The 12973-nt window shown below is 38.7% G+C and overlaps 1 protein-coding gene across 2 annotated transcripts; it reads right to left on the reverse strand.

Annotated features, from left to right (window-relative positions):
- Positions 1-225: 225 nt before the first annotated feature.
- Positions 226-5898, reverse strand: LOC114267049 (putative methyltransferase PMT10). 2 transcript variants are annotated; one of them, XM_082874617.1, is made up of 9 exons: positions 5119-5898; positions 3647-3796; positions 3296-3566; positions 2962-3072; positions 2566-2725; positions 1950-2207; positions 1711-1833; positions 856-933; positions 226-729 (listed from the first exon to the last, which is right to left on the reverse strand). In XM_082874617.1, the coding sequence occupies exons 1-9, from the start codon at positions 5698-5700 to the stop codon at positions 525-527; spliced, it is 1938 nt and encodes a 645-aa protein (XP_082730743.1). In that variant the 5' UTR covers positions 5701-5898; the 3' UTR covers positions 226-524. The 2 variants fall into 2 exon arrangements, with proteins under 2 accessions (XP_082730743.1, XP_082730742.1); XM_082874616.1 differs by having other exon boundaries at positions 5104-5891.
- Positions 5899-12973: the final 7075 nt, after the last annotated feature.

A 12973-nucleotide genomic window follows, 5' to 3' on the forward strand; every position in this document is an offset into this window, starting at 1 on the left:
ATTAAGGGCGTCTGGTGACGAAAAATTGAGACAAAATGAATTTGAAGATATTTCTGAAAACACTCCTTTTTAAGAAACACTTCTCAATTCATTTTCCAATTTTTTTTTTTTTTAAAACCATTTTCGCACAAAAATGAAAATGATAGCTGATTTCAAACTTTCCATTATTTTGTTTCAAAAAAGCATGGAAAACAAAAATGATACCAAATCAGGCAATCTAGAAAATTAAGGGGAAAAAATAATAATTCAATATTGTGTTCCTAAAACATGGATATGAAATTATCATCTTCAGACTTCAGATGCCTCTGTTAGGATGCTATCCATGACTGACTGATAATTTACAGAAATATATTACAATAAGTCAGTCTCAGCACCATCTCTATTTTCTAGTACTGCCATTTAAGGATTAGGGAGGAATCCATGCTTTCAACATATAGGCGAAAAAGATTTGAAGATTTTTCTTTTTAAGAGAAAAAGAAGCTTTTAACCTATACAAGGAAAAAAGTGAGCAACCATAACTATGTTTAAAGACGCTTGTCACTGATCAAAAGCTTCGAGCTTGCATGAGGTCCCTCAATGGTATCGAACAGTAAGGTTGGCCATCCCATGGCATTTGCTATATCTTTAAGTTCTTCAATAACAGTGACAGTGTCGAGAATATAAACACGCCCACCTGGTCTTAATATCCGATCCATCTCAAGCATGATTGTTGATATATTACATCTAGATCTGTTTAAGTTGAAGAAAAGAGAGAGAAAAAAGAAAAGTGATTTATACAACAATGTTCTTTCTAAAAATAAGATGTGACTGCATGCAAACAGATAAGATACAAACATGAAAGATAAGAAAGTTAACCTTTTACTCTCTGCAGAGAAGAGACCTGCTGCATTCAGTAGGTCGTATGTTCTTGGGTAAGTATCGAATGGTTCACACCTAGGACATAATTGAAATCATTATCACAGAGTTCAAGATCTTACTAAAAGAAGGCAAGAGGAATGAAAAAACATAACAAATTTCATATCTTGACAAGAAACTCTGTAGATCAAGACAGTATCACCTGGATATGGTCCAATCAATTTCTAATAACCATTTTGTCTTCAAAATTGAATAGGAAAGTGGAAAATAGTTATCAGCCAATTCTATTCCTCTAGTTCCACGAGCAAAAATTTACAAATCTCAAGCACCAATTTAGGAGGGAAAATATTTTTTTAACATTTAGGAGGGAAAATATTGTCTTCATTGCCAAATGAAATCCTCTCCAATACCAATGTCTTTCAAGGGGATTAAATCAAGAAAATCTTTTCACTTTTCTTCCTTACTCCTACTACTGATGCATTTATAATTTTCCCCATCTTGAGGAGCATTCTACAACTAGAATTTAATTTCTTTTGTCCCTATATAATTTTCTTTTAAGTGAGGAGGGAGCAAAGAAAAAGTGAACCCTGTGACATGTTAGGTAAATTATTCTGGAAAACTAACAGTCAAAATATCTTTCAAATTATAGAATCTCAATGGACCAAATTATTATTATTATTATTTTTTTTATGCAATGAAGATGAATTAGTTTGAAAAATAATTAAAACTTATGAGTTACAACTTAAGTGGATGAAGTTTTGCAGTATCTCAATGGCCTGAGCTATTCAAGAAAATGGAATTTGTACAAGTGAATTTATTTCACAACAATATATAGAAAAGGTGCATAGCCCATACCAATCATGCACAACTCCTATGAGTCCACGGTCAAAAATAACAGGCAATGTATTGTAACTGCTAACAGGAACAACATTCATAACCCAGCAATCAACCCCATGATCATGTAATGCTGCAGCAAACCTGCCATGAACAAAATTCTTAAGTTAAAATAGTTCTCTTTATCAAAATTACAAAGCATTGCAGAATTAGAGAAGGCTTAACATGAATGAAGAGAAGCAAAAGAAATATAAAGATACCCTCCATATCCAGCCCTCATGTCCATCACATTTCGTAGGTTTAATTCCTTCCAATGGAAGGCACTAACATAACCATTTACAATATCATTCCAATATTTTGACTGTGATATGAATATTTCCTTTCTGGACATGTAGGCGTCCATTTTTATAGTAAAAAGCCTGTCTGATGGATTATGAAGGCGTGCAGGCCATGTGGTAACATTAGCTCCAGAACCATTCTCAGGTAACTGAGTGATGCATGCCTTCAGACCAACATACCTGCAAGAATGTATTACCATTGTTAAGACGTTTTGCTTTATTTCTTACTTTTGAGTCAAAATTGAAAACAGGATATTGTTCACCCAACTGAAAGAGAAATGTTAAATTAGATGGGTAGGAAAATAAGAACTTGAAGAAATGGTGTGACAACTCAAAATTACCATTTGAGTAATCATTTACAAGCTCACAACAATTGTAAGATTACCTGTTATGGGCAACTTTGGAAAAGATTAACAATTGGAATCTCGTTCCTTACAAACAAGGAGTTGTTGGTATGGATATAAAAATGTTCAAACAAATTGTAAAAACACTTGCCATGTAATGTTGCAAACTGAAAGGGGTAAAATGGGATATATACCAAACATTATCTGGATCATCATTAGTATGACATATAGGAGGTTGTACTTCAGGCTGACGATTAAAATAGCAGCTGTTGTTCAGAGGTTTCCGCCATATAGCAATATACCCTTCCTTCTTTACAAGTTCCCAGCAAATGCGTTCAGTAAGGTCCACCATTTCTGCGCATAATTATCGTCAACAAAAAAAAGATACAACAACCCCTCCCCCCCAAAAAAATTATATATATAAAATCAACATGACCCACAAAAAATCCAAAAGAAAGAGAAGCAGATGCCAAAAAGGAAGGGGAAAAAAAGTACTGGCGACATTGATATGATTGCATAAATAAATAAAAAAAATGAATTGTAGTTAGTTCCTGACCAATTTACTCTAGTAATTGCAACATGATGGTTACCTTCCCATTGTTTTTGTAGGATATCTTCGTGCTTATAAACCGGTTGTGCTGCCCAAACAAAGTGTCCTCCTGCCCTTAGCATCCTGTTGACCTCGAGAAGCAAAATTCCATCTTCACAACAAACCAAACGAAAAGACACATTAAACATCAAGAAGGCAGGAATGACTTCCACCAAGTAATAGATATCATTCATTCCTCTAACTGATGTATTTAAGACAAAAAAAACTTCTGATCCACGTCAATAAAAAACAAGAGAGAGAGAGAGAGAGAGAGAGAGAGGGAGAGAGAGAGATCATCTTTCCACCATAAAAACATAAAATAGAAAAGTCCGTACCATCATGAGTCCAGTTAATTCTGCATCTTGAACAATGTATCAAGTCAAATGCCTGGCTGGGATACAATAAACGGTGTGTAGCAAATACAGCCACCATGGCAGGCACACCACGCTCTAAAGCAAATTGAATCTGATTCTCATGAACATCTTTCGGTGCTATTGACAGAGTAGTCACATTACGATCAAATAAGAAAGCACCAAAACTTGCTACTCCACAACCAACATCCAAGACAACTCGGGTGTGTTGGCCAAATGCAATGTCAGGGACCATCTGCGTGTTCAAATGACAAGATGATTTAATTTTATCCAAACACAGTATAAAAATCTTTGGGAAATGAAGAAGCAGCCAACCTTGGAAATCTGATCCAAGTACTGATCCGCCCCATGGATAAACTGTGTTCCACCTCCTGGAAATATAAATTTATCATTTTTTCTTGATATCCAATTTTGGCCTCCTTTATCTTCAACCAGGCGTGTATGGGGTACATTATCGAACCACACCTGCACTAAAATCTCAAAGTTAGTGGAGACATCTTCCTCTGAATCAAGTAAACAGTCATATACTGCAACTAAAGATCAAGCCAATAAAAGAAATTCACTCAATGCAATCGTGAAGCGTGAGTACTTTCACATTGATTAGTAATTACACAACTCATATTAGGAGAATACTCAACACGAGCCTGAAAGCAGCTAAAAGGATATTCTAAATTCAATAAGATAGTGCATAAAAAGGTTTAGAGATAAAATAATTGCAACATTGATATTTACAAGAGGAAGGGAAAGCATGTCATAGAAAAGGAATGAAGCCTATCAATCAAAGAACCATCCATTGCAAGAATTTTTTTTTCAAAAAGATTGTTACACCCTTCCTATTGCATGGAGCAATGCCAATAGCTATTATTACACACCAAAATGATAGGCTCTGATGTTTAAATGTGATCAAATTTGTTGTGCCAAAAATAAAAAAAGGACAAAAATAGACAAGATTAATGAGATTCTGAGACTATCTGAATTCTTTTCTCACTGTACTCATGGTAAAAACTGTAACAATACTATCCTACAATGAAAGTGAGTCCTAGAAACTACGAATAAACTAAAAATGTTCCCAAAGCATGCTAACCCTGGGTCAATTTCTAGTAACACATCAACCTATATGCACGAGGGTGTTAGCCACCTCAATAAAAGTCAACAGACCACGGAATAAAAAATTGAAAAAAAAAAACAAAAAAACAAAACAAAAAAAAAAAAAAAAAAAACAAGAGGACTTTTGTCAGTCTAATCATGCAATAAGGCAGATTGCAAGTCAACTGGTCTAACTCCAATTAATAAACAGTTGATATGATGCAGGGAACATAGTGTGGACTCAAGATTAATGAATCAAAGTGCTAGAATTACATTTCCAAGATTTATTTTTTAAGCTGCATCTGACAATTGTCTCTAATGAAGGCACCCATTTATATAAACTGTTAAAGTGAGCATTTTGATGAATGATGGTTTCTTTTATTTGTGAAGAACTTGACTCTCCATAACTATTATGAGTCTTATCATAACATCATCTACATTGAAACCAGTGAACCAGACCTCAAATTGAAGCACAGTCCTACTATAATTTATCTAGACTAGCTTTAGCTCCAACTGAACTAAACTTCGAATATATGGCATTATTTGCACAAAGTGATTGATTTCAAATTGTGATATATAACAACTATAATAAAAAATAAAAAATAAAAAAAAATAGTCAATTCAATTCTATAACAATTCATCCAAAATGAAAAATAAATAAATATTAATTGGCAACAATCACATACATTCAATTGCTTTACCTCGTCTCTGCTTTGAGGCCAAGGTATCTTGAGCTTGTACCCCTTGGGCCTCGGCACCAAACAATTCAAGCCCTTCTCTTTCTGAGGACAATGCCGCTCGAACCCCTCCCCTCTCTCCGTCGAATTCAACCTGGAAATCGCATCCACATTATCCAAACAAGGAATGTACTCTCTCATACTCTCATCACACACCCGAAACTTCTCAAGTCTAACCCTAGCCCTGTTCCTAAAATCATCCTCATCACTCTGTCTCCCCTCTCTCGCGTTCGCGTCCGCGACGCTCTCAATTGCACTCGGATCGAACTCCCCGACCACGAAATCGTCGGTCATGAGGCCGTTGTCGTCGACAATCCCCGTTCTCTCCACTGCCAGAGGCGGCGGCGGAGGAGGAGGGGAAGAAGTGTTGGGATTAACGATGGCGGTGGTGGTGGTGGAGAAGGAGAGGATGTGGGGTTGGAAGGAGTCGGAGAAGAGCTTGGCGAGGAAGAGGAGAGAGAGGGAGAGGAAAGAGAGAGAGGCGACTTTGAGGAAAGTGGAGGTCGTGTTTGAGTCTGCTGAGAGGCTGGTGGATATGGACTTCATGGTTTTGGGTGGTCTGGCTTTTTTGGGGACTACAGAGTCTGCAGCTGAATCCTTTACGCGACGTGGGTGAGATATAGAGATATGAGAGAGAGAGAGAGAGAGAGTAAAGTGAGGAGGGAGAATAACGTCGACGACACGGTTTTCCTAAATAAGTACGATGGAGATGGTGGTTTGCTTTTTCTTGTTTAGGCATTGTTTAGGAAGTGAGTTTGGGCTTAAAATAGTTTAAAAAATAAATTAGGTCTTTTAATTTTAATTAGATATTTTATTTAATTCATAATTATTATATTTTTTCTATTATTAAAAAATCAAAAATCTTTTCTAAAAAATTTAAAAATCTAAAAAGTCAATTCACATTCTAAACCAAGCCTTGGGATTTTTATTTGGATTATCTGGGTGTTTGAGAAGTGGATTTTTATTTAGGTTTTTTTAATTGTAAGATATTATTGGAAGAAAAATTTTTTGGTGTTTGAAAAGACAGTTGATTTTTTTTGTAATTGGATGTGATATTTGTGAGAAAAAAAAATGAAATAATTATGAGGTTGGATGTGATATTTTGTTTGAATTTATTTTTTTTAATTTTATAAAAAATTTATCTTTTAGTGAAAAAAATCAAAAAACAAACCAACACACGAACTTCCCAATTATGATGGGTGGTGGTGGGCTGTCATTTTCATAAAATAAAATTTTTAAAAAAATATTAGAGGTATGCTGAGTTTGTGTTTTGAAATAAATTTTAAAAAAAAAATTTTGAGAAGAAAGTTTAGAATTTTTTTTGATTTGTTTGGTTGTATGTCTTGAAAATAATTTTGTAATTTGAGATGATTTGATATTATGTTATAGTTGAATAGATGTGTGAGAGAAAAAGTGATTGAGAAAAAAAAGGAGAGAGAAAAAATAATTAATTGATGTGTAAGAAAAAAAAATAATTTTAAAAAAATTTTAAATTTTAAATTAAACAAAATTTTAAAAAAAAAAATTTCAAAAATTATATCTGCAAACCAAATCAACCCTAAGTGTTTCAAGGGACAAGGTATTTTGATGGTTCAGGCACGAGGAATAAGGCGTGGTGGTTCGTGATTAACAAGTCAAGGCATAAAGTCCCATGATGTCTCTCCAGATCACAAAATAATTTTTCACTTTAATGTCTTATGTGTTATTAATTAATCATCTATTATCAATAATTTTGTTGTTTTTTCATCTGTAACATGAAATTATAAATTTTATTACTTTTACCTGTGTGTACTGTTTTCTGACTACACTACCAAACAGGTACTCAGTTAGAAAATACCGACAGAATAGATTGCGCTTAAACGACCTGTCACAGAAAGATGAGACTCCGGCTAGGGGTGTCCGCGGTTCGGTTTATGACGGTTTGCGGTTCAGTTTGGACCCGCCCGCATCTATGCAGTTTGGGAAAAAATCAACCCACAACCGTCCGCAATGCGGTTTGCGGTTTGTGCGGATAGGGTTCGCGGTTGTGCGGGCGGTTGCGGGCAGTTTGCGGATTGAACTTTTTTTCCACCATATAACAAATTGCTTTGATTTTAATCATATGATAGAGAAAAAATTAAGAATAAAAGATGTATTCACTCAATTTATTGAATTTTTCTGAATCGATTAGCATTTCAAGGTAGTCTCAAAACCAAAATTGTTTCTTGATGATGAGAATCCAACCAAGAAGATGATCGGAGCTGTGACAAGTTCAAGAGGTATTGCAAAAAATCAGATCCCATCAGATCTGTTTTGGTCCACAAAAAATCAGATCCCACAACAAAAATCAAAAATCAGAGATGAAAAAAATCAAATCTGTTCATCCATAAAAAATCAACAATCGGGAGAGAGAGAGAGACAGAGATTGAGAGAGAGAGTTCACCTGTGAAGCAGATCGGCTGTGCGATGATGATCGGTGCGATGAGATGAGAAAGAGAGTGATCGGCTGTGCGATGATGAAAAAAATCAGAGATCACCTGCGAGATCACCTGTGAAGTAGATCCGAGATGAAAAAAATCAGAGATAAAAAAAATCAGTTCTGTTGTTTATCCACAAAAAATCAACGATCGGGAGAGAGAGAGAGACAGAGTTCACCTGTGAATAAAGTAGATCAGCTGTGCTGTGCGATGATGATCGGTGCGATGAGATGAGAGTGATCGGTGTGGTGCAGAAACGAGAAGAGAGTGAGAAAGAGAGACAGTGAGATGAGACTGAGAGAGAGTGAAGGAGGAGAGGAGCCGATTAGATTTAGGGCTTCTTTTTTCTTTTGTTTTGTTTGTTATAGTATAGGTGAGTGAGAGAAGAGATGGACGGTTTAGATTTGAAAGAGGAAAAAAAATTTATTTAATGCGGGCGGGTTGGGCGGGTGCGGTTCAAACCCGCAACCCGCCCGCAACCCAAAATTATATAAAATTCAAACCATACCCTACCCTAATGTGTTTGCGAAACTACCCACATGCGTGCGGTTCGGTTCGGGTAGGGTAGGGCGGTTTGGGCGGGTCGGATGACCCTATGCCCAGCCCTAACTCCGGCGGTGGTTCATCCACCCAGGGGCACTTCGATGATCAAGTCAGTACTCAATTATCTCTCAAAGATACCAAATAGTGCTTATACTCACTAGGAATGGCAACGGGGCCGGGGATCACCCTCCCCGTCCCCGATCCCCGAAGATTAAAAAGTCCCCGTCCCCGTCCCCGGCCCCAGCCCCGATCCCTGACGGGGAAGGCATCACCTCCCCCACCCCCGCCCCCTAACGGGGATCGGGTTTCTCCAACCCAAAAATCTCCGACAAACCTGTTCACAACACACACACAGAGATCTGTTCAACCAAAATAATAATAATAATAATCTGTATATGGAATGAATGAACAACAACATCATCAATAATAAATCATCAACACCAACAACATCATTTTCATCAACAACATAATCAATGGCAACATCATTAAAAAAAAAAAAAATAGAGACAGACGGTGGCGAAGGGAGGATCTGCTCAAATCTGAGTAGTAGAGGGAGAATCTGTTCAGATCTGCTATGGCGGAGGGAGGAGGAAGTGAGAGGCGACGGTTCGGCGATGGCTTGGAGGAGGAGGAGGAAGTGACGGAGGAGGAGAAGAAATAGGAGGCAGTGAGGCGCGACGAAGGAGGCAACTCAGAGGACGCCATCGCCGACGGAGGAGGCGGTGAGCAGGAGCGACAACGCCATTGCTGATTGCGTGCGGAGAAGAAAGAGAGAGTGGGAGAAGAGAGAGAGAGTGAGTAAGTGAGTGAGTGAGTGAGTGAGTGAGAGAGAGGCAACTCAGAGGAGTAATTAACAAAGGGGGGCTTATATATATGAATAAATTAAAGGGTATTATGGTAATTTCATTTCGAGGGAAAAACGAGGCCGGGGCCGGTCCAGGGCTGTGAAAGCTATCCCCGTCCCTGGCCCGAAACTAATCGGGGATTCAATTTTAAATACCATCCCCGTCCCGTCAGGGGTATTTTTCGGGAAAAAACCACTCTTATCGGGAACAGGGGGTCGGGTCCCCGTCAAGCCGGGTTTAAATTGCCATCCCTGATACTCACTAGTCAGAATACAAAAAGCGTACCTTAAACCCATGAAGGTGCCTTACTTTTATAGTCAGTACTGACCTGATCCTTGTAGAAGCCTAGCTTTCCTTGGACTCTGGACTAATGCTCATCATGGACTCCCTAATAGATAAAGATAAACTCCCTAAGAGCTTTATCCTTATCCAGGCTGAAGTCCTCCCTCATTCTAGGACTCTTTTCCCTTATCCGTTCATCTCGGATTCCGGTATCTTCGTAGGAAACCTCGGCCTAGCGGAGATCATCTCGACGTCATGACCAGGACACGTGGCACCTCGGCTGGCATTTCGGTGCCACCTAGGCCACGTGTTGTCATTCAAAAAATATGTCCCCACAACTGCCCCTAAATTCTATTACCTCGACATCCTGAGGTGATGGAACCTATATCATTTGTTCATATAGCACGTCGGCTAAGCTTGCTCTATCTTTCATTATCGAGGTCATCATTCGTCGGCTCCGTATAACCCAGACTTGTAATCTGTTTTCATCAATGCCTTAGAACCAAGAACAAAGTTTTTTCAAGTTCTTTAACCGAGATCGTTCCCATAGCCGAGGTCTTTGCTTAATTAAATCAAGAACTCCAAGAGTTTCTATACGCGTGTGAGCTATCACGCACAGTAACTCAACCGTTTCGTCACGCGTCTCTTCTCCATTGAACTGTACCTGACACGCGCCATCAGGTCGCGTCGCTTCTACGCACGCCGCCTGACGGACACGTCGTCCTAAGCACACTAATTGCAAATTTGTTGTTTTCCATGTTTTGATAAAAAAACGCCTCTCTCTCTCCGTCTTTTCACTTTTGCATCTTCGTTTTCTCTCACGCTATCTCTCTCTAACGCTTATCTCCCAAATCCTCCATTGCTTCAAGCTCCCAAGCTCTGCAACCTGCTCCATTCATCCATTTCAGTGAAGTATTCATCGCTCCGTTCCATTCACCGTCGTCGTCTAACTTCAGCGAATCTCACTTCAATGCCATTTTCTTTGGTAAGTTATTGTTCTTCCCTCTTTTAAGATTTTTGACTTACTTCGAACTCTGTTACTCTTATATACTGTTTTTGTGAATGCATTCAAGTTCTTGAATTCCTTATTTATGTTTTTGAATTTTATCATATTTGTTTGCCATCCTGCTTATGTGCCATCTTTTTCTGGGTACACATTTGGTTCACACACTTGTTATCTTACTACTGTTCTTTGCTTGTTACTCATTTGCACACATTTTTGTATAATCGTTCTTGATTTTTGCTTTATGGGTTCTGAATCACATTCCTTTTCTGTTTTCTTTTTGTCTTATTTTCCAGATTCTTGCTCCTAATTTCTGCTTCAATAGCTCTACGTTTGGGATTTGCCTTAGAACTCACAAACTTTAGGAAATTTAACACTCTTCCCTTGTTCTTTGAAAAACCCTTGCCCCCGTTTCTGTTTTGGGTTTAGCCGAGGTACTTCAAACCCATATAAACCATTTTCTTCTGAATTCTCGCCTTGCCCCTCTTAGTCGACATCATAGGTATGTTTAGGTGGAGAGTAGACACCCCTGCTAAGCTAGAGTATTTTAGGTAGGAGTTTGCCATCCCTGCCGATGTCCACCTTAGGTTGGCAAGGGAGAAGGACTCCATCATGCCTGATGGGGACTCCATGCCTTTCCCTGTAGTAGCCTTTATTGAGTGTGGGCTTAAGTTTCCCCTTGATATCCTCTTCCGCCAAGTATTTAACTATTACAAACTGAACCCAATATAGCTTGCCATTAAATCTTACCGAGTTATTAATGGTATAATTGCCCTAGCTAGCTGAGAGAATGCTAGGATAACTTTAGCTGATATCCAGTACTACTATACAATGTGTGGCTTGAAATCAGAAAAAGGGCTACATCTATTACCTTAAGCCGAGATCCATATAATACAAACTTATCGCCGACCTTCCAAACTCCAACAAGGGTGCTGGAGATGATTATTTCATCATCTTGGACAATTGGGAGTTCTCACTAGATGATGACCTTCACCTCTATCCCTTAAGCCGAACAGTGTTCAAAGAGGGAAATGGTAAGAGCCAAGTGTCACTTTACTTGCTTTCAAGTCTTTATATTTTGATATTTTTGTATGTTCTAATATCTGTTTCTTTACTTGCAGTCCTTCCTCAGCCCCAAAGGACTTTCGCAAGACATTCTTTCCCAACAAAGACTTCAAGAGGCTGCTGGACTTGCCTGTTAATCAGCGCAAGGCTCCTCTACTGCTAAACTACATCCCGACTTACAAATCCGTCCTTCTCGACCTCCCCAAGAAGAGCAAGTCTTCACCGTCAACAACAACTCCCCCAACTACCTCATCACTAAGGCCCGATCAAGCCTCAACATCTGACCCAACAAAATAGCCATCAAATTCTGCTCCACAACTGATTTCACCCTCTTAGCACCAACGCTGACGTCGAGCCCACTGCTTGCCCCCACAGGCAGAACTCGTAGCCGAAGACGCCGAAGTACTGAAGCGTCGATTTACGATCCAGCCAACCCACCGACTGCACTTCCAACGATCCACTTCGGCACTGAGGTCACTGTCGTCGTTGCCGTCGACGAGATAGGTCGCAAAAAGACTGTCGCAGATAACCTTCTAGCTGACATTCCCAACGTTGTCATAGTCCAATTGTCATGACCCGAACCCGCCCCCGTGGGTTAAAGACATAATCGGCCAGTAATCATGAGATTACCTACGGCCTCAAACCAAACCAAACGTATTTTAACAGAGTTAGAGGGGGGCCAAACGGAAGTAATTTAAAACTTTGTCCATAGAGTTGTGCTTACATGGCACATCATAACAAACCATACATATGTATATTAATAACTCACAACAAAATATGTACCACACCAGGTTCTGTACATACAGGATCATAATAGTCTAAGTCAACCCATCAAAAGATGCAAAGTCTTCGCCAACATGACGGAATATAAATACATAACAAAAGGGCGAAGACGGGTCTCGTACGTGAGACACAAGGACTGACTCTCCAAAAACCTTGTTGTTCCATACACGAGACCCGTCTTCGCTCTTTTGTTATGTATTTATATTCCGGCATGTTGGTGAAGACTTTGCATCTGTTGTATATAGTTTTGATGGGTTGACTTAGACTATTATGATCCTGTATGTACAGAACCTGGTGTGGTACATATTTTGTTGTGAGTTATTAATATACATATGTATGGTTTGTTATGATGTGCCATGTAAGCACAGCTCTATGGACAAAGTTTTAAATTACTTCCGTTTGGCCCCCCTCTAACTCTGTTAAAATACGTTTGGTTTGGTTTGAGACCGTAGGTAATCTCATGATTACTGGCCGGTTATGTCCTTAACCCACGAGGGCGGGTTCGGGTCATGACAGAGTGGTATCAGAGCACGAGTTAATAACTCACACACTTGTCCAGAGAGCAATAAGCGTCTATAAAAGATATAGGATGCATTCATGTGATAAGTATGACTTTGATAGTATCGAGAATGCATCTAAATGTTTCAATGTGAACAACTATGTGTTATAAGTTTGTGATTTGCTTACTTTGCAAATTATTTGAATATGTATGCTCTTTAATATATACATACCTGTGAATCTTTTGTGCAAAGTATAATGTAAGTCTAATCAGATAGTGAGAACAAGAAGTGATGAGATAGAAGAGTCCTCTACTGCTAGAATAGATAAAATGGAAAGGTTGA

This window comes from Camellia sinensis, chromosome 6 (assembly GCF_055761805.1).
Source record: "Camellia sinensis isolate YWXY chromosome 6, ASM5576180v1, whole genome shotgun sequence".
Classification (NCBI taxonomy): Eukaryota; Viridiplantae; Streptophyta; class Magnoliopsida; order Ericales; family Theaceae; genus Camellia; species Camellia sinensis.